At 45.0% G+C, this 19,874-nt stretch overlaps 1 protein-coding gene across 4 annotated transcripts in view; it reads right to left on the bottom strand.

The window, feature by feature from the left end:
• The window catches only part of GTF2IRD1 (GTF2I repeat domain containing 1), a 561,920-nt gene that overhangs the window by 380,382 nt on the left and 161,664 nt on the right, over window positions 1–19,874 (bottom strand). For all 4 annotated transcript variants that reach the window (XM_069226907.1, XM_069226904.1, XM_069226906.1 and 1 more), the window contains exon 3: window positions 6,214–6,342. In XM_069226907.1, the coding sequence (XP_069083008.1) occupies window positions 6,214–6,336 (123 nt within the window). In that variant the 5' untranslated portion in view covers window positions 6,337–6,342. The remainder of the gene's footprint in view (window positions 1–6,213; window positions 6,343–19,874) is intronic.

The raw sequence follows: 19,874 nt of genomic DNA, 5'->3' as shown, positions 1-19,874 counted from the left end.
TTGGGTGGTTATGTAACATTCGATAACAGTTCACGATTATACTACAATTCTGATGTACAGAATCATTTTCCGGTTAACCTGCACTAAATCACTAGTCAAATACTTGGCAATCTTTTAATCATTTTGGCGTCTTACACATGCTAACCGGATAACACTTAGCTTCCTTAAGTTCGGCCAAATTATTCTCTTTTCCGACACAGATATCACACTTTGGCCGGATCAATCCTCTTCACTGTATGTAGATAAGAAAACATTGACAACTCTTTGCCAAGACCACACCTTCTCTTGACACACTATCCTAATCACTAATGTGCAAGTCAATAGCAGCTTTGTCAACCGTGTCAACTCTTGCTTCTTTGCACAAGTCTCTTCTTTCCACATCTTTTGTCAGCAAAGTCCCTGGTTTCCTTCCCCTCATGACCTCAAACTGAGTCTTTCCAATAACATTAGGCGTGGTATGATATGCCCATATCATTTTTCTGAAGCTTCTCGCCATTGAATACAGTTGTACAGTGCCAACTGGATACTTTCTTTCAAGACCCTGTTCCATTGCTAATCCAACCAACTACTTTGGGGATAGTAAACTGGTGGATGCTTTAAATTCTAAAATCATCACATGGTATGCAACACAAATTGAACACCATTATTCATTACAATGGTGTGCAGAATTCCTTCCCTGTCCCATACCTCAGCTAGGAAGAACAAGTGACATACCTTTAGTAATGTCTTATCTGGTAATGACTATATCTAGCCGCAGATTCCTCATCTTAGTATTATTCCTAGGTATCACACTGGATCCAGAATTTTTTCATGAAAAATACCCCTCCACACTTGGAAACTCCACCCGCACAACTGCTGACATTGTGCTTTCTCAGCGATGACAAACAGATATAACCAAGGTTTTCCTCACTGCTGAAAGAGACCTTGCACCACCTTCAGATGGAGACACCATTTGTGATCCTCTTGGCATCTTCGGCTGAGTTCATTGGCGCTTTTCTTTCAAGAGTCTGCCAGGTGATGAACCAACAGGCATATGCCCTAGCATTCCAGCTATATACATAGACACAGGGCCTCTTGACAAAGGGTCTATGACTCCACCCCACCCTGTTTGTTGCAGAACCACATGACAGTGGTGGTGTCCATGAACACCTGCACTAGCCTTACCCTGATGAAGGGTAGAAAGGCTTTCAATGCCCACCAGATCACTTGGAGATCCAGTAGGTTGATGTGGAGTCCCAATTACGCCAGAGACCAGAGGCCTCTGCTCTCCACCTTTCCATCTCAGAAGTGACGCATTTGTCACTACGGTCAGGGCTGGTTGGGGAAGGGAGTGGGGTCTGCTGCTGACCCTATCGCAGTTCGTTAACCACCACTGCAGATCTTTTGCAGTTTCCTGTAAGATCTGGACCATGTCATAGAGATTCCCCTGATGCTGCACACACTGGAACTTCAGGTCCCACTGAAGAGCCTGTATATGCCAGCAGGCATGTGACATAAGCAGGAGGCCTTGAGGCCTAGCAGCCTCAGAGTCAGTCTCACTGAACCCCAGGATAGAGGCTGAAACATGCGTATCATAGCCTGACTATTCTGAATATCCTGACTTAGCCTTTCAACAGGATAAGCCTGAAACTGCATAATGTCCAGAACAACTCCAATGAAAGGAAGCATCTGAGAGAGAGTCAGGTGTGACTTTGGCACATTGATAGTAAACCTCAGCAAGTGCAGGACGTCCTGCATAGTCTGGAGGTGGGAGATGACTGTCTGGTGCAAGCCAGTCATCAACAGCCAGTCGTCAAGCAGGGGAAGCTTGGTTCCCTTGATTGTAATAGGTGAGCTGCAACCATTGACATCACTTTGGTGAACACCCGAGGGGCGATGGTTAAGGCTAAAAGACAGCATTGTGAACTGAAAGTGCTTAAGGCCTACCTTGAACAGCAGATAATGCCTGTAAGCAGACATGACAGGCATGTGAAAATATATGTCCTGCAACTCCAACACTTACATCCAGTCTCCCAGGTTCAGGGCAGACAGGACGTGAGCTAGCATGAGAATTTCTCCTTTTTTGAGGAAGAAATTGAGAGGGTGCAGGTCTAGAATAGGAAAAAGGCATCCATCATTTTTGGACACCAGAAAGTAGCAGGAATAACAATCACACCTATTTTTAGGATCAGCACCCTCTCTATGGCTCCCTTGGCCAAGAGAGCCGTCACTTCCTGGCAGACTCAGGAGAGATGGTCCTCTGTTAGCCTGTCGTAAGTGGGTGGCATGGGTGGAGGAGTAGTCATGAAGAGGAAGGAAAATCACGTTCAGACAATTTGAAGAATGTTATCAACTGTCAGTGAGAGAGGTGATAGCATATCCTGCCTCCCACTGGATGCCCATGATAGTTGGAGGGTGAATTAAACAGGTTAGGAGGCAAAGGCAGGAGAGGGGAGGCATGTCGTCATAAGGCCACAGAGAATGACAATGCTCCGTCCAGCGAGTTGGTTGTGTCCAGCCTGTAGGAAGCTGGCTCTTTGTATGATATACCAAAATTAGATATGTAGTGCAAAGAGTCCAGGGGTTCCCTTACTAGTGGACGGGGGCTTGCTCTAGCAATCCCAAGGTGCTTTTTTAGGGTGTAGTGTGGTCAAGCAGCCTTAGGCTTATCAGAGAGGAGTGTTAGACATCTGCTTTCTTTGTGCGGGTAGCTCCTATAAATAATGATTTTAGGGATGTTTCTGGGACTGTACGGTAGTAGCCTGGGGTCACTACACCCCCTATATGCTACTTCCTGTGGGGAGTGGGCATAACCCTGTCTCAGAGTTCCTAAATCTACCAACACCACAATGGTAGATTTCTAAATGTGGTGTCCACATCAGGCAGCTCGCCTCATGGGTGGGACTGACCGGGGGGATAGATACACCTCTCTGCAGACTAAATTTCCCACCAGTCCTGGTGCTAAATGGGCCCTGAGGTAGGGGGTGACATCATTCCTTTGAGTGAAAGCAGATCTACATACCAAGGGTATGGGCTTCTTTCAATTAATCAATCAGAGTATTTGTAAAGTGCACTACTCACCCGTGAGGGTCTCAAGGCGCTGGGGGGGGGCTGCTACTGGTCGAACAGTCATGTCTTGAGAAGTCTCCTGAAAGTAAGTAGGTCCTGTGTCTGACGCAGGTGGGTGGGAAGAGTACTCCACATCTTGGCGGCGAGGTGGAAGAACGATCTGCTCCCAACGGTCTTCTGTGGATGTGTGGGACAGTGGCGAGGGCAAGGTCGGCGGAGCGAAGCTGTCGGGTCAGGGTGTAGAAGGAGAGCAGTCTGTTGAGGTATTCTGGTCCGGTGTTGTGCAGTGCCTTGTGAGCATAGGTGAGGAGTTTGAACGTGATTCTCTTGTTGATGGGGAGCCAGTGTAGGTCTCTCAGGTGGGCTGTGATGTGGCAGTGGCGGGGGATGTCCAGGATGAGGCGTGCGGAGGCGTTCTATATGCGTTGCAGTCTTTTCTGAAGCTTGGCCATGGTTCCTGCGTAGAGGGCATTGCCGTAGTCCAATTTGCTGCTTACGAGAGCTTGGGTGACAGTCCTTCTGGTTTCAGTGGGGATCCATTTGTAGATCTTACAAAGCATGCAGAGGGTGTTGAAGCAGGAGGAGGAGATGGCGTTGACTTGCTTGGTCACTGATAGTAATGAGTCAAGGGTGAATCCCAGGCTGTGTGCGGGGTCGGTGGGTGTCGGTGCGGTTCCCAGTGTGGCAGGCCACCAGGAGTCGTCCCATGCAGAGGGGGTGGAGCCGAAGATGAGGACCTCAGTTTTGTCGGAATCCAGTTTCAGGCAGCTGTTCTTCATCCATTCGGCGATGGCCTTCATTACTTTGTGGAAGTTGGTCTTGGCGATGGTGGGGTCCTTGGTGAAGGAGAGGATCAGCTGGGTGTCATCGGCGTATGAGACGACTTTGAGGTGGTGCGACTGGGCGATGTTAGTGAGCAGAGCCATGTAGACGTTAAAGAGGGTCGGGCTGAGGGACGATCCCTGGGGTACGCCGCAGATGATTGTGGTGGCTTCAGAGCGGAATGGAGGGAGGCGGACTCTCTGAGTTCTGCCGGTGAAGAAGGCGGTGATCCAGTCCAGGGCTCTGTTGTGGATTCCTGCATTGTTGAGGCATGTGCGTAGGGTGTGGTTGCAGAGCGTGTCGAACGCTGCTGAGAGGTCCAGGAGAAAGAGGGCCGCAACTTTGCCGTTGTCGAGTATGGTCCTGATGTCATTGTGGCGGCGATGAGGGCGGTTTTGGTACTGTGGTTGCTGCGTAATCCGGATTGGGACGGGTCCAACAAGCCCTTAAGAATAGGGCTCAGGCTCCAGCTTGAAAAGCATGGCCCCAGTCAACGCCGGAGTGGGCATCGCAGGATGCCCCTCTGTGTCGATGGAAATTGGGACACAGCTGGCGGCGCCGGGAGTGTAGGCATTGGGACTGTCGCCAGGGTATTTCGAGGTGGTTCGACCAGCGCCAGCCGGAGCCATCTGTGGATACAAGGGGCCCGACTTGAGCAGGGGTAGCACTCCCTCCAGAACCTGCCAGGCCCAAAGGTGTGCCAGTAGGTACAGACCGTCTAAATATGAGGTGCATGGCCTCATAAATTCACGAAGTTGGGCGGGAGTCACACTGGCTTCTGAAAGCTCTGGTAAGTGCAGACCCGGCCCAGGCGCAGGCTTTACTGCAGAGCCAGGCCTTGAATGATGATGCTCCCTTATCTTGTTGTATGATTTCGAAGGACAGGTTGAAGTCTAAGACCTCTTAAACGTCTTGGTCTTTTTCTTCTTGTGGGACTTACCGGAAGATGACCTTGAGTGCCACGCAGATCTTGGGCTCTGCGACTGATCCCTGGGACCTTCCTCTTGACCCAGATCGAGACTGTTGCGGCGTCGCATGTTGAGGGGCAAGGGGCTGGAGGAAGCGCTCCCTCAAGGCCTTGGCGTGCATGGCACAGCTGTCGATGCAGGTCTTCGCATCGTGGCCATGCTCAAGGCACCAGAGGCAAACATGATGCAGGCCTGTCATCTACATCTGTCAGTGACAGGTGCTGCAGGGCTTGAAGTCAGCTTTTCTAGTGGACAACCTGCCACACGAGGAGAGTTCTCGAAAAAGTTCAACAAAAGTTGAAGAAAGGGTCAGAAAAAAAAATAAGTGGGGTGTCGCTTTCCCCAGATCTGCGCTCAGTGGCCAGGAAATTGAGGTGTTGGGGGAAGAAGTAAGAAATAAGAACAGGAGCTGTCTGATCTTGGTAGTGCGAATATCCAGGGGTATTCAGTGATGACCTGGGGTTGTTGAAGGGTTCCATACACAAAATAACTTGGACCAGATGTGCTAATTATTGGTTGCAAAATATTGGTTGCAATATGCAGCCAATATTTTTGTGACTAGTAACGGATTTTAAGAACTGAACTGTACCATTAGGTTGGTTCTTAAGATTCTGAATGCAGTGGGTCGGAATCTGACCTACTGCATGCATATTAATGAGGTAGTTTGCAAATTGTGCCTACAATTGAGGGCTATCATAGGGATGGTAGCCTGCTGGGGTCAGCAGACCACCATGTCTGTGATTGCTTATTAATAAAGCATTTTTAATAAAAAGCGGCCGATTTTCCTTGAAGGAAACAGGCCATGGTTTAAAAAGAAAAATATACTTTTTTCTAAAGGTTCTTTGGGACGTCCACAAGGCCACGGCTTTCTCTTAAACAAACATTTTTTTTACATTTACCAAGTGGAAGAGTTTCCAAAGGGTCCCCTATTGTATTGCAAATAAGTTACCATCTCCTCTGAGGTTGTCAGTAAAATATCAATGTTTCGCAACCGGATTTCAGTTGCAAAACATTTATACTTTAGATACCCGTTCCGTATTTGAAAGCAACTTCAACAAAAAGCCACTTTCAAATACCAAATCAGTTTCCATTCAGAATCCCATTTTACGAGTCGGAAAATAATTAATACACAGGAAAACACATTTTAGCTGTCGCAAACATCAAAGTGGAGAGTTTGCCATAGTTAAAATTCTTAATACATCTGGGCCAACATTCTCAGTAATGATAATAAAAATAATAAATTACTTTATATGAATGTGCATTGTAAATGACAGGTGTTACTATTATCCAATATAACGGGAGACAACAACTCGAACTGTGACAAGTGAAAGGCTGAGTTGGGTCAGATCAGGTCACATACAACAGCGTTACTTACCATTGAATCTAAGGCAGAAACGAGGCTGGTAATGATGTCATGTTTTCCAGGGATGGCTGGCATCCATTGATCATGTCTGGTGTTGTTTGTTGACCCATCAGACTGTGTCCCTGTTAGTGCCATACTCCTCTGGAATAAAAACAAGTGTCTGCTGTGAGTATTTGTTTGCAAAACAATAGCTAATTGAAGATTTTGTGCCCGTTCCTTTATCAATATTGTTCTATTCTCTACTTTATCTTACAAATTTGCAACTTTCTGTTCTATCTCTTCATAGCATAAATAAATAAATAGAACACTTCAAAGATATATATATATATATATATATATATATATATATATATATATATATAAACAATTAGTGGCAGATACTCTTTCCTCCTGTCCCCAAATTTTCCACACAAATGGGACTCATGCAATTCATGCTGGATTGGCATATACACAGCATTCAGAAATTGATGAGTGGCTTCAGAGGAGGTGGGAAGATAATGTATCAAATGAGAAATTACAGAGAAGAACACATAATGAAGTATTATGAAAGGTAAGTGCACGCCACTGAAGATTGCATTGGTGACGTTATCAGCGACAAAATCAAGGCTGTGGCGAATACCGGAGGTGAGTAGGAGTTATTGTTGCATTGGGATCTTCGAACCTGCACACAGTAACCCTAATATCCATTCAAACGAGGTCTAAATTGCCTATACACAGATCTGTCTTTGTACATGTATCATACAGTTGTGTTTATTAAGTACACGGAAAGTTTTGGTTTGTAGCTGTGTTCTTTATGTTTCCTAAATTAAAAAGTGTTTTCAAAAGTGAGTGTAAAAATAAGCGTTTAATGAAACATGCATAACCTGAGGGGTTCGCTCCCTATGGATTGAGCCTGTATCCAACCACCTACATACTTTGGATGTCACAAAGATGTGTATAATATCAGTTGAAGGAAAAAAAGGTAGCTGCAGAGTTCAAATTGTTTTTTATTTTGTAATAAATTCATCTCAAAACAGTTTGGGAGGGAGCATACACACATATATCGGACACTTTACCGTTCCTAAGGGTTTCAGAGAATAATCCATTTTGAATTTTACCATTAATTCTGTCTCAATAGTTGAACTACAAATTGAAAACTCCACACCTGGGAACTATTTTTTTCTTGCAGCAGTGCATGTATTTTCTTGCTCTCGCTCTTATGTGCCGCACCCCAACGGAAATCTCTCCCCACAGTCTGCATGTTATTTTCCTCTCCCCTCTTCTTCCGCCCCTACAGGTCTCATTTGGTTTTCTCTGTGTTTTTTTATCTAATATTCAAGGGTCCTCAGTTTCTTCCTCCCTCTTCCCTGGTTGTTGCTGTCATTCCATTCCCCTCACTCGCTACATCGTTGCTCTCCTCCAACGTGCCCTGTTCTATTTTTTAATTACTGCAGAGGCATCCATTTCTTTAAAAAAAAAAAGAAAAAAAAAGAAAATGCATACTCATCTCACTTTTCGAAGTATTTTTATTTGGCGCCATAGACTCATGCAAGAGGCGCGCGCATGCGCGATGACACATCACACCTATGCATCGTTAAGCTCATTTCTGAAGGTAGTGTTCAGCATCAGCTATACGAGAGAACCGTTTTTTCAGAATCGGAAAAAGCAACGGCAAAGTTAATAGGTTTGCACTGGCAAAGCCAAAAGGCAAGACCTGATGGCTTTGCTAATACTTATTTTTTATGCCAGGTGAACGGTGATTTTTCAGAGCACTCTTATCATTTTGTGTTACATCTCCATGCAACACGGTTGCCTTGGAATTCGAGGCACTTTATTTGAGTGCTCAGCTTCAGAATGAACCCTGTCTTAAAGCACTGAATGGGGCACCAACAGGCTCACTGCAAAGCTTGTTGGTATCCACACTGTGAGGAAAAAAAAATACACATCTTTAATATTGTAGCTAAAGCCACAGAGCTGTGCTTGTCATGCCCATGCAGCCAAGACTTCCTTGTTGAAGCTATGATTTCTCTTTAGCAAAAGACAGTTTGTGAACATCTATATGCTCGCTCTTTATAGTCTTTCTCAACTTTACACAACTTTGAATAACAGTACAACTGCCTTTATCAATAAGATTGTGCTGCTACTGAGAAGATGTCAGAAAACCACAAGAGACTGATCTCATTTTAAACACATCTCGGTAATAACAAGCCAGAAATGGTTGTTTAAGAACAGGGGTTCTATGACTACAGTAAAATACCAAGTTACCAAATACAGAAGTAGGGTTAGATGAACATTTCGAATCTGTGCGCACATCATACATATTGAAATGCAGGTGGAAGACTCCAGCACCTGGGAGAAGCCTCATGTAGGTCACTGCAGATAGTGACATTACAGGGCTGCAGAGGAAGCAGAGGTGTACTCTGCCTGGCATGCACATCTCATGCTACACTTACATGAAGGAGACTAGACTGGAGCACGCCACATGGCAGCTCCTAAGTGGCTGGTGGTGTCACGCTGTGTGAATTGGGATGCGTTGTACTGTTAGCGAATGACAGGGATGCACAGATTCATTTGTCAGCCTTTTTGAACCAAGGTTCAGGGAAAGGGTGGAATCTCAAGATGGACCACTGTCGATCCCGGACTAATGCCCAAAGATTGGTATGGGAGGATTTGCAAGTGGCTCCGACAGCACAACTACCCAACTTAGAGCTGGGCCCAGGCGGAATGTTCCAGAAGTAGAGGCAACACATTCTCTACAACTTGGCCAGCTGAGGTGTTGTCGCAGAGCAGCCCCCTAATATAGGGCACCTAGTTGGACCGTGCCTCTGGTGGAGTTAGGTCCATGAATAATGTTGGTACCATGCTGGGTGGGATAAGGGAGGATACACAAATAGCCACTGGAAATGTGAGTATATTCCCACAATTATGATGGAAATGTCATCCTCTACTGCTGGCCTTGGCACAATTTCTGCCAGACTGTAAACCCCTAAGGTGGCTCCTGCCACAGCACAGTCCGACACTTTTGGAGAAATACCTCAGTCATGGCTGAAGAAAGTTCAAAATGTGATGACAGATCCGCCACACTAGAAGACGGAAATTCTGGCAGCAAGTCTTCTTATGTCTTGCAGATTAGTGCCGAGGTCAGTTCACCTGTTCTTCACCTTTGGCTGCCATGCTACAGCCTTGCTTTCCAATTGGTTTCCAATAAGATCACAGAGCTGAAGTGAAGGAAGAGGTGATATATTCCCACACCCCCACGAGCACATACAGAGTACTATTCCTTGCTTATTCTTATAGGGCAGTTCCGTTCATACAAAAAAACACTGGTACCTCCTACCATTGACAAAACCTACACAACCTCCCTGTGACCCTCTTCAAAGTGATTTAAAGTCACAGGGGGGAGTTATTTACCCTTATGTTAGCAACAATCCTACTGTTGTGCATCACTATTGCCTCCTCCCAAGGAGAATCTTAGGAGTAAGTTTGCAACATCTATCAGAGTGGTCACCCTTCCTTCTTACATCAAAAAGTATACAAGGTCATCAGAGCATGATCAAAATATGCGTGACAGACCAATCGATGAGCATGTGTTCTGCTGCAGGGCCACAAGAGTAACTATTTGTTCATTAAAGCTAGTGCGTGCCCACCAACAATAATTTCTGGGGACCATATTCTCATTATTTATATCACGAAGATTCTAGCCCGCTTGCCCGCCACTAGTCTACTGACCAAAGTGTTTACCATAATATGCCACTGGGAGCACTTTCACAGCACTCTTAATGATCTTCACTATAAGGCCATCTGCAAAAAGAACACTGAATTGTGCTGGGAAGCATCTCTGATGCAGGAAGAGTGGAGCTGAAGGGGGCTTGGTGAATGAATTAAGAGGTTAGGTGGCAGAAGTCACATGAAGGTTCATCTAATTTTTAACTCAACAGTCCAAGAGGACCTTGAGCTGAGCAACCTCTATAGCAAATGCTCAAATCTCCTTGCAGTGGATTCAAATCATGCACTGTTTTACCCCAACCTTTCTGTGAGAAAAGCAGGTTTGTTCACTCTCAATTAGAGTCAGTTTATGCAAATTGCAATGCCCCCAAAGTTCTGCACCATAAGCTGCAGTTGTCACTGCTGCAGTCTTACATACTGCAAGTGCCGGGGAAAGAGGCCCTCCAGCTGAGTTTGTTCCCCTCCTGCTGATGACCATTGCCCGCTGGTGTAAAAGCACAGAACTTTTCTCTATTTGTGGGGTCCAAGTGAGATTGCCATTCTTATACCCAAGTAGTCAAACTGCCTGACCTGCTCAATCAGGGTACCCCCTATAATCATTTTCCCTGTAAAGGATTTGTGCGGGTTTAGGGCCATAAATTTTGACTTCTCCAAGTTAATTTCTAGCCTTCTCTCTTCACAGATTGCTGCAAAAGAATCCAGTTCGTTTTGCAACTCCATCTGGGTTCTTGATATAAGCAGTGCATCATCAGCAAACATAAGGATCGGTACAGACACTCCTTCTATTTTGGGGGCATCATTATTGCGCTTAATCAACTGGTCCACTGCCCCATTAATATAAAGACTAAACAAAGTAGGGGCCAGTATGCATCCCTGTCTCACCCCACTTACTGTTGGGATTGGATCAGTGAGGTCACCTCCCACCGTCCACCTCACCCTAGCATAAGTGCCCTCATGCAAATACACTCTCACTGCACTTCAACCTTCGGCATTGTAAATGTCAGAAGAGGGGGGCAGTGCTGTAAGTGGGTAGAGCCAGTAGGCTAATTGGGCAGGGCCAGTAGGGCTAGTGGGCAGGACCAGAAGCAGAAGTCTGCAGTGGCAGTAGAGAAGTGGTGGTGTCCTGCAAAGAAAATTTCTGGGGACCACTACTTGTTTCTTTGTTTTTTTTTTAAAACAAATTAAGCACTGTGAATGGCGGATGTGGGAGGATGTGATGGTGGATACTAATCACCAGCTAGCACTGTGCTTCAGTGTGTATCTTTAACTCAAGACAAAAGCAGAAAATGTAAAAAAAAGAGACCTGGGACCACCAAGAAAATGTAATAAAAAAAAAAAAGCCTGGGACAAAAAATATAACCAAGGTCCCTCAGGGAGTTGGAATTTTGATGTGGCTTTACATCAGGATTGAGAATGTCTCCTCAAGGTGCCAGGGCTGTAGAAATGCCAGGCTTTGTGAAATCATTTTCCTTATTCTAGTCTAGTCTAGCGTACAATATCTTATTGTGGAAGTTGTCATGGGTTGAGGTCTCTTTATATACCAGTACTGCAGAGACAAATGTTGTTGCAGGTAGAAAATATCTAGATAGAAAGCTATCTAGTCTACCACAGTCCTGGGTGCTCACTGGTCAGTCAAGAAGTGAAATGCCTTATTAGGAATACACGTGTTTGTAAACTGGCAAGTATGTGTACATTTATATTCAGTTCAATGCATTGTGTACACTACCTGCTGCAGACCACTCTTTAAAAACAGATGCTCAAAATGGGATGGCATCAGTGCCAATATCCACCAGTCGATTATCGAGCATGGTGACTGACTTTAAAGCATACAATAACACTATGAATTTCAGGAACATAGACCATGAGAACCTGCAAACTCTGACTCCATATTACATCCACACCTGGAATCTTCTCAGCATCCTTGCATCTGGTAAATTCTGTCAGCAGAAACATAGCAGCTGCTGTCTGGTGTCATGGTTCTAAGGTCTGGAACACCCCTGAATTTTAGACTTGAAATTCCTTAAAACAGTGCTGCCCAGCAGGCCACTTGCCAAAAGAAGTGTCCTTGTGCCAGTGACTGACAAATACAGAAGGGGGATCTCTCCCACGCCTGCTGGACTCTAATGACCAATATATTTCTGTTATAACTCAGCGATCCAATGTTACTGGATGATGACACAGAGGACTTTAAAAAATACCTACTTGAATAACTGCAGGTAAAGGAACCTCAGACACAGTTAACACTCCTTGGAGTATTAGTAAAACTGGATGTCTGAGACATGGAACTAAATCAGAAAAATAGGACTATGGTAAAAGACATCTTGCAAAGCGTTACAGGGAGCTACAGATTTGCAACTTAAAACCACAGATTCACACATCTAAGCAATAAGTTCATAGCTTCAAAAAGTAAATTCAGAGCTCTCGATTGATATCCATATCTTGGCAGCAATGATGTAACTTCATCAGGCGATCAATCTATCCTCCTCAAGATTGGGAAACCACGCTATTGACTGAGCATTAGTCATGCAAGGCCATAAGCTTGGTACTAGATGCTGTGAGAAGCAACAAACAATAGGTCGAGTAAATGGCTAAGGAAGGAAGATTAGAAAATAGTTGGTGCAGCAGGTGCCTGGCTGAAGAATACTAATAAAGCCAGTTCAGCTTAATTTACAAGAAGCCAGACAATAGAACCAAAGAGTACAGACATGAGGGGCTGGCAGGCACAGTAGACGAGGCCAGTCTAGAGAAGGCTTGCATACATAACTCTCGAAAAGATGCGCAATTTGAAAAGAAAGATCTTTCACACCGATTTCCAGTGTTCCCATTCTAGTATTAGGATTATACTCGAAAAGCTTGAAATGAATAGCACTGACAACACCAGTAGTTTGGGATTTTTTATTATATAACATTTGCACATTACTATATATATGCACAAATAAGAAAAGAGGAAAAGGTGAAGGAGAGTGCAGGTAGAACATAAAGGTGGAGAGGGTATAAGAGATGAGGAATAACAGTTCGCAAGTACAAGACTTGTAGAGAGAGGTGCACATATACAAAATGAGGAGTGGGGAGTACAGGAAACTGGACAATTTAGCCTTGAGTAGAGAGGTGGAGATGGTCGCAGGAGGCAACTGGGAGGGGGTGTGTGTGAAAAGAGGTGTGTACTGTCTTTGGACCGCAAGAGGTGATGTAGGCCTTTGACATGCTACATGAAGAATGAGTTCTTCCGCTACCTACAATTAAGACATGCATTCATGACATATCTTGCTAGCACTGAAGAGGCTCCAGAGTACAACCCACTTGAGGCCAACTTGACAATGTCTCAAATGCGGGCAAAGGGGAGAATATCACTGCTATATAATAGCTTCATAATTAATACCCACATTGACATCAAGAAAGCTGCAACATTCACTAAATACTGTCTAATACAGTGTAACTATCTTTAGTTTATCTATCGGACATTATAATACCTATGACAAATGTAACGCAGTCTCAATATATCAAGCTTGTGATCCGAGGTGGGAGATCTTCTGCACACAACCTGGTCAAGCTGAGCAGTCCATCCTTTCTCGGATGCCATAACCTACATTCAAGAGTAAATGATGTCCTTCACCCAAAGATGTCCCTCTTAAGTATTGTACATGATGAGGGGTTTACACATGACTAACCTATACTGAGATCGGGTATTGTCTTAGGAAAGGGGGACAAAATTGGAGAAACCTCACTAGACACCTGTTGCCATTAATACTAATCATTACGAAGCCAGGGTATGTCCTTAAAAAACACAGAAAGATTTGGAATAGATGGTAGCAATACTGTGAGGGAGTTGGGTGAGACCACAAAGGAGCCGTTCCAGCAGCTACGAGAGGTGGAATACCTTCTCCAAAGAGAATTATTATAAACAAAGTGACAAAAGGTACCTCTGTCAATGTGTGTGCATGAATCAAATTAATCAATGTTTTTGAAAAATGTATTCAACAATTGCCATTATGTTTATGCTGCATTTGACTCTTACTTATGTGTTGTAAAATCCAATAAAAAGATTATTTAAAAAAAAAAAAAAAAGTGGGAAGTAGGGTCTGGAAGAGAGGGCAGATAATGTGCTCTTCGTAGAAGATGAAAGTACAGTCTTGGCTTGAGGAAGGGCACAACGATTCTGCAACCCAAGCATGTAACCATGTGACCTCTGGTCAGTTGGAGGGAGGGAAAAAGAAAAGGCTGTGGGGTGCCTGTAAGGATTGGGAGAAACATTAAATCTGGGAGTGAACGCAAGAAATTAGACATTTTCTAGGATAGATGCATCATGGGTTTTAGGGGGCTGGATGAAGCAGGAAGATATTGGTGTGCAAGGCGCATTGTTCAGCAGCCATGGCACGTACTCTCTCAGAGGAAGTGGTGATGTCGAGCTGTGGTGTTGAAAGTTAAGTAAGAAGAGACTCTATAGATCAGCGGTTCCCAACCTTTTGACTTCTGTGGACCCCACTTTATCATTACTGGAACCTGGGGACCCCCATTGAGTCATTATTAGAATCCAAGGACCCCCTCCACTGACTGCTGGGACCTAATCTGTTAATATTATTTAATTTTTCAAGCAGTCGTGGACCCCCTGTGGAGGCTTTGCGGACCCCCAGGAGTCCCCGGACCACAGGTTGGGAACCACTGCTATAGACGATCAAGAGGAGCCTGGGAGGTTTGGCTTGGATGTTTAGACTAGAAAGAAACAGTGCACAGGGCAAAGTCCAGCATGATTCCAAAGTCTTTCACTCTCTCAAAACAAACACAAGTAGGCACATGGAAGCCATGCCAATCTTTAACAAGACCCATACATCCATGATTACAGAGAAATGTGCCATGCCATGCTGCTAAGCAAGGGGAGAGCAGAGGAACACATTACACTATATGTTACACCCCCATTAAAGAATGTAACTAACTCATTCCCCTTTGCCCCCAAGATATAATGGCTTGCCTTCGGTAGAACTTACTGGCAGCCAAAAATAAAAACACAATACAAATATATTTGTGATAATTTTGGTGCAGGAAAGTAAAGTGTTCCATAACCAAGGATGCATACATTTTCAACATTTAAACGATCTGCCTAGATACAAACAATCACCTTCGCATTATGTCTGTATTGAAGAAGCCAAATGGGACAGCTTCATAGTCAACAATATTGAGAAGGAAAGCACTAAAAAGTGTCATGACACACTTAAGCACGCCGACGTTTACCTCGAAGTTTGCCTTTTAGGTGTTGCGCGCATGCCCTGCCTGTTGTGAGACACTGTATTACCCTACAGTGGGCTTAGAGCCACCTTTCTAATTTGCCAGCTTCAGTAGGCTTTCCTTATTTTTCTTGTGTCGGTCCCTCCCCTTTATTCTTCCACTGCTCGCGTTTCAGATGATACTTTTTATTTTGTTGAAGCACTCTATGACAGTGTGTGTGTTTTTTATGGCTGTCTCCTCACGTACTTCCGACCCCTCGATGTTCCTCATCCATTTACCTCCCCTCACCATCCATTATCTATGTGCTTGACCGAGGACCACCCTCCATTATCGGTGTGCTTCCCCAACCTCTAATTGTCTGTGTGATTCCTCAAGTCCCTCCATCTCACCCCGTGTTGTCCGTATGTTTGACTCAACCATGTGTGGTTGGTGGTGTGTGCTTACCCACGTCCCTCGCCAAACCTCCGGAGTCCATATTCCTGCCACATCCTCTCCCGCCCACCCTCTGTTGCCCGTGAGCTTGTCTGTCCTCTCTGCCACCTACAACCTTGTCTCCTTTTCTCAGTGTTGCTTCACACCGCTAAACCACTCCCCATGTTTTAATTCAGAAAGATTTCTGGAGGTACCCCAGAGAAGCTGAAAATGAAGGGGTCTTTCCAGGAGTACTTTTGAAATCCTACTTCATGACGAAAACATATCTGCTATCTTTTTTCTTCATAAGGAGAATAACTCTTCCGTGGACATAAACAAATGTTTTCTCTCCATTTACACCTGGAAAAACAATAGTACTTGTATTTTTCAGAGTCTGCCAGCCACGCCATTAAACAGATGCCAAGCATCATTGCCCATGGCAGAGTACAGTTCAGCATATTCACAATGCCCAGTTTCATAGCGGGGTTTCTGAGCCACTAGCGGTGCCTCTGCTTCGCGGGCACTCAGGCTTTGCCGAGCCGTTGGCATGTTTAGATGTTTGTTTTCAAGGAACACACTCCCAAAGCAAGAGCTAATATCTTCAAAACGAAAAACCTAAGTCTCTGAAGTGCATGGAGCTGTCTCCCTGTACATTGCGTTCCTGGGTATTGTTGGAAAGTGGGTGATAATCGCCTAACTCCAGGCCTGGTGGGACGACCTTTACTCTAACTTGATGATGCAGTAGTTTATTACACCAGTGCTAACCTACACTCTGCAAGTGTCTAAACAGAACAAGGGAACCACGGGTTTGGTGGGATTGGAGCACCATCAATTTACAACAATGCTCTTGCTCTGCAAAACTATAAACGAGGCCTGAAATCATCAAACATTCCTGGGAAAAAGCCTGTGAATAAACACAAATGCACTTGTTTATGGTGGGCACAACATTCATGGCATTCCCTTCCTAGGCCTATCACACCCAGCCCCTGAGAAATCTACGCATGAGTAAATCATTTTGAAAATGATAAAAATGATTTTAGATCCATAGCAATGCTAAACCTATAGTTGTAAGCGTACTTACTTTTGTTCATTTATTCCATAATACGATTATTTGCTTTCACAGTCCCTAAATAGATCTGACTTCCCCCGGGTCTTCCACGCACCACATAAAACCAGGAAATTAATATAATAAAGATGCACGACGGAAGGTATACACATTATAAGTTATACATTTCAAATATGATCAAGAATAAATCTGAAAAAGTACAGTACATGCTTACATTTCTCAAACGTGTTGGTCTTTCCTTCTGTATTAATCCACAGACTGTGAACTGAATGTGAATAGCATAGCTCCCGAACATGTATTTATAGATCCTAGCTATACTGCCCAACTCAAGAACTGCAACATCCAATCATGCTATTTTATGATTAAAAACAAAACAACTATTTCAAAGAAACACAACACATACATATGATTAAAGATAAAAGAACAAATCCCAACAATAATTAACCATTGAAGTTTCCTTATCCCCTTCACTGCCAGGCCTTTTTTTTGTTATTTGGGGCAGTTCGCGCTTAGGCCCTCATAACTTATTGTCCACATAAGCTACAGACGCCAAATTTGCTTCCTTTTTTTCCAACATCCCAGGGATTTTAGAGGTACCCAGAGTTTGTGGGTTCCCTTGGAGGAGACCAAGAAATTAGCTAAAATACAGCAAAAAATGTGTTGTGTTTTTTAAATGTGAAAAAATGGGTGCCGAAGAAGGCTTCTGTTTTTCCCCCTGAAAATGGCATCAACAAAGGGTTTGTGGTGCTAAAATCACCATCTTCCCAGCTTTCAGGAACAGGCAGACCACCTGCGTTTTTTTTGGTCCTGAGCTCAGCAACCATCTAGGGAAACCTACCAAACCCAGACATTTCAGAAAACTAGACACCCGAGGGAGTCCAAGGAGGTGTGACTTGCGTGGATCCCCCAATGTTTTCTTAGCCAGAATCCTCAGCAAACCTCAAATTTAGCTAAAAAATCACTTTTTCCCACATTTCTGTGTGGGAACACCGCACAGGGACAAATTTCCTACCACCCAACGTTCCCCTCAGTCTCCCAGTAAAAATGATACCTCACTTGTGGGGGTGGGCCAAGTGCCTGTGAAAGGGAAGAGCCAAAAACATGTCGAAATTGAGGGGAAACCAAAGTGGGCCCAAAAGGGCAGTTTAGAAAAAAACGTTTTTAGGTTGACAAGTGGGACAGACATTTTATTGGTATAGATTCGACAATGCTGGGTGGTAGAAATTTTGTGGATTCCTGCAGATTCCGGAAGGTTCCATCACAAAAATGTGGGGAAAATGTGTGATTTCAAGCAAACTTAGAGGTTTGCAGGGCATTGTGGGTAGGAAAATAATATGGGGTGCATGTGAAGCATACCACCCTGGACTCACCCAGATGTTTAATTTTCAGATGTGTCTCATAGATTTTCTTTTACATGGCAGCGTCCCAAAGTCCAAAAAGTGTAGCCCTCACCATTCCAAGGGGGACAATTTTGAGAGTTAGACAAGCTCTCATGGCCCAAATGTATAACCAAAACCCCAAATAATCAAATGTCCTCCTGCTTGCCATGGGATAAGATGTTTTAGTGTGCAGGGGGAGAGCTGAAAGACTGTTACCCCCTTCAGTTGGGGTGGGGGAATAACCATGCCCATACTGGTTGGTAGCCACCACCCCACTATTTTTTTTTTTTTTAAATTCCCTGGCATCTAGTAGGCTTTCTGCCTCCTCCTCCCCCCGGGAGTGGATCGGTTGCAGAACAACTTTGTCCCCATTTATTTGGGGTACGGGTATGACCATTCCCGCACCCTCTTTTAAAAAAAAAAAAAACATTCTTCCCTGGTCTCTGGTGGGCTTTCTGCCCCCCTTTGGGGCAGATGGGCCTTACAAAAATAGTCCGGTCTGCCCCCAAGGGGGGCAGAAATGGCCAACATTAATGTGCCCCCATGGGGAGCGACCCTTGCCCTAAGGGGCTGCCCCCCCAAACAAGACACATGCATGCACACATACCAATCCCTGGTGCCTAAGTGGCCTAAAATAAATTTGCCCCCAGGGGAGCAACCCTTGCCTAAGGAGTCACTCCCCAACTGTAAAATAGATTAAAAAATCCCCCCAAAAAATCCCTGGTGTCTAGTGGTTTATGCCTCCCTTGGGGGAGGATTGGCCTAATTACAATTGGCTGATCTGACCCCAGGGGGGGGCAGAAATGGCCTAATACAAAATTGCCCCCAAGAGAGCGTCCCTTGCTCAAGGGGCCGCTCCCCTTCATTCTTAACATTAAAAAAACTCCTAGTTGTCTAGTGGCTTCTGCCCCTCCCCCCCCCCGCAGCCAGATTGGCCTAATTAAAATAGGCCGATCTGCCCCCTAAGGGGGAGGGAGGGCAGAAAAGGCCTCATAATAAAGTGCCCCCCAGGGGAGTGACCCTTGCTCAATGGGTCACTCCCATTCAATCATAACATGAAAAAAAACCTCCCTGGTGTCTAGTGGTTTTGCCCACCTGGTCCCTGGTGCCTAGTCGCTTCAGGATCGGGCTTCAGAAATGCTTACAGAGGCATGAAAGGAAAGGCCTTTCCTTTTCTTTCGTGCCTCTGCCTGCCCCTTTCTCCTGGTCGGAAGAGAAATGCTTTCCATTTCTCTTCTGGATCGTGCTGGAAGCTCGGCTTCCAGCGAATGGGAGGAGACCTCTGCTGAGGTCAGCGCGCAATTGTGCGCTGACGTCATCAGACGTTACTAGAGGGGGCGGGGTAGAAGAGGAAGCGATTCCCCTTACATCTCTGATGGGGGGATGTGGGCTGGGTGCAGGGCGAGCTGGGCTCGTCCTTTGCACACGGGAACCGTGGCTGAGGACGAGACCAGCTCGTACCGGGCACTCACAGGGTTAAGCTCTTTATGCTGTCAACTTACATAAATCAGCTAAGATCATAGCAATTGGGAAAATAAAGCCATGTCAATACCCTTCGACGGGCCTCCAAGCACTGGCATCCACCCTTCATCTTGGTCACAAGCTATGAAACTAGGAGTACTATTCCATTTAGTTCATCCCATAAATCAACGCAGTGTTTGAAGGTATCAATCCCCAGCTCTCATCATTACACAAAATTATTCCATGGGATCAAGCCGAACGAACGCTGGGTGGAGTTTGCATGAACCCTTGTCATGTTTCATTTCGACCACTGTCCAGTGCTCCTCTCTCACTTCCACAAAAACACACTGTCAGGTTACAAAGGCTTTGGAACCAGCCAGCCAAAATATACCTAAGCTTCAGTAAAGGCGACCACATCAAGCCTGTTCGGA

Source organism: Pleurodeles waltl, chromosome 3_2 (genome assembly GCF_031143425.1).
Source record: "Pleurodeles waltl isolate 20211129_DDA chromosome 3_2, aPleWal1.hap1.20221129, whole genome shotgun sequence".
Taxonomy (NCBI): domain Eukaryota; kingdom Metazoa; phylum Chordata; class Amphibia; order Caudata; family Salamandridae; genus Pleurodeles; species Pleurodeles waltl.
This window is presented reverse-complemented; position numbering and strand designations above follow the sequence as displayed.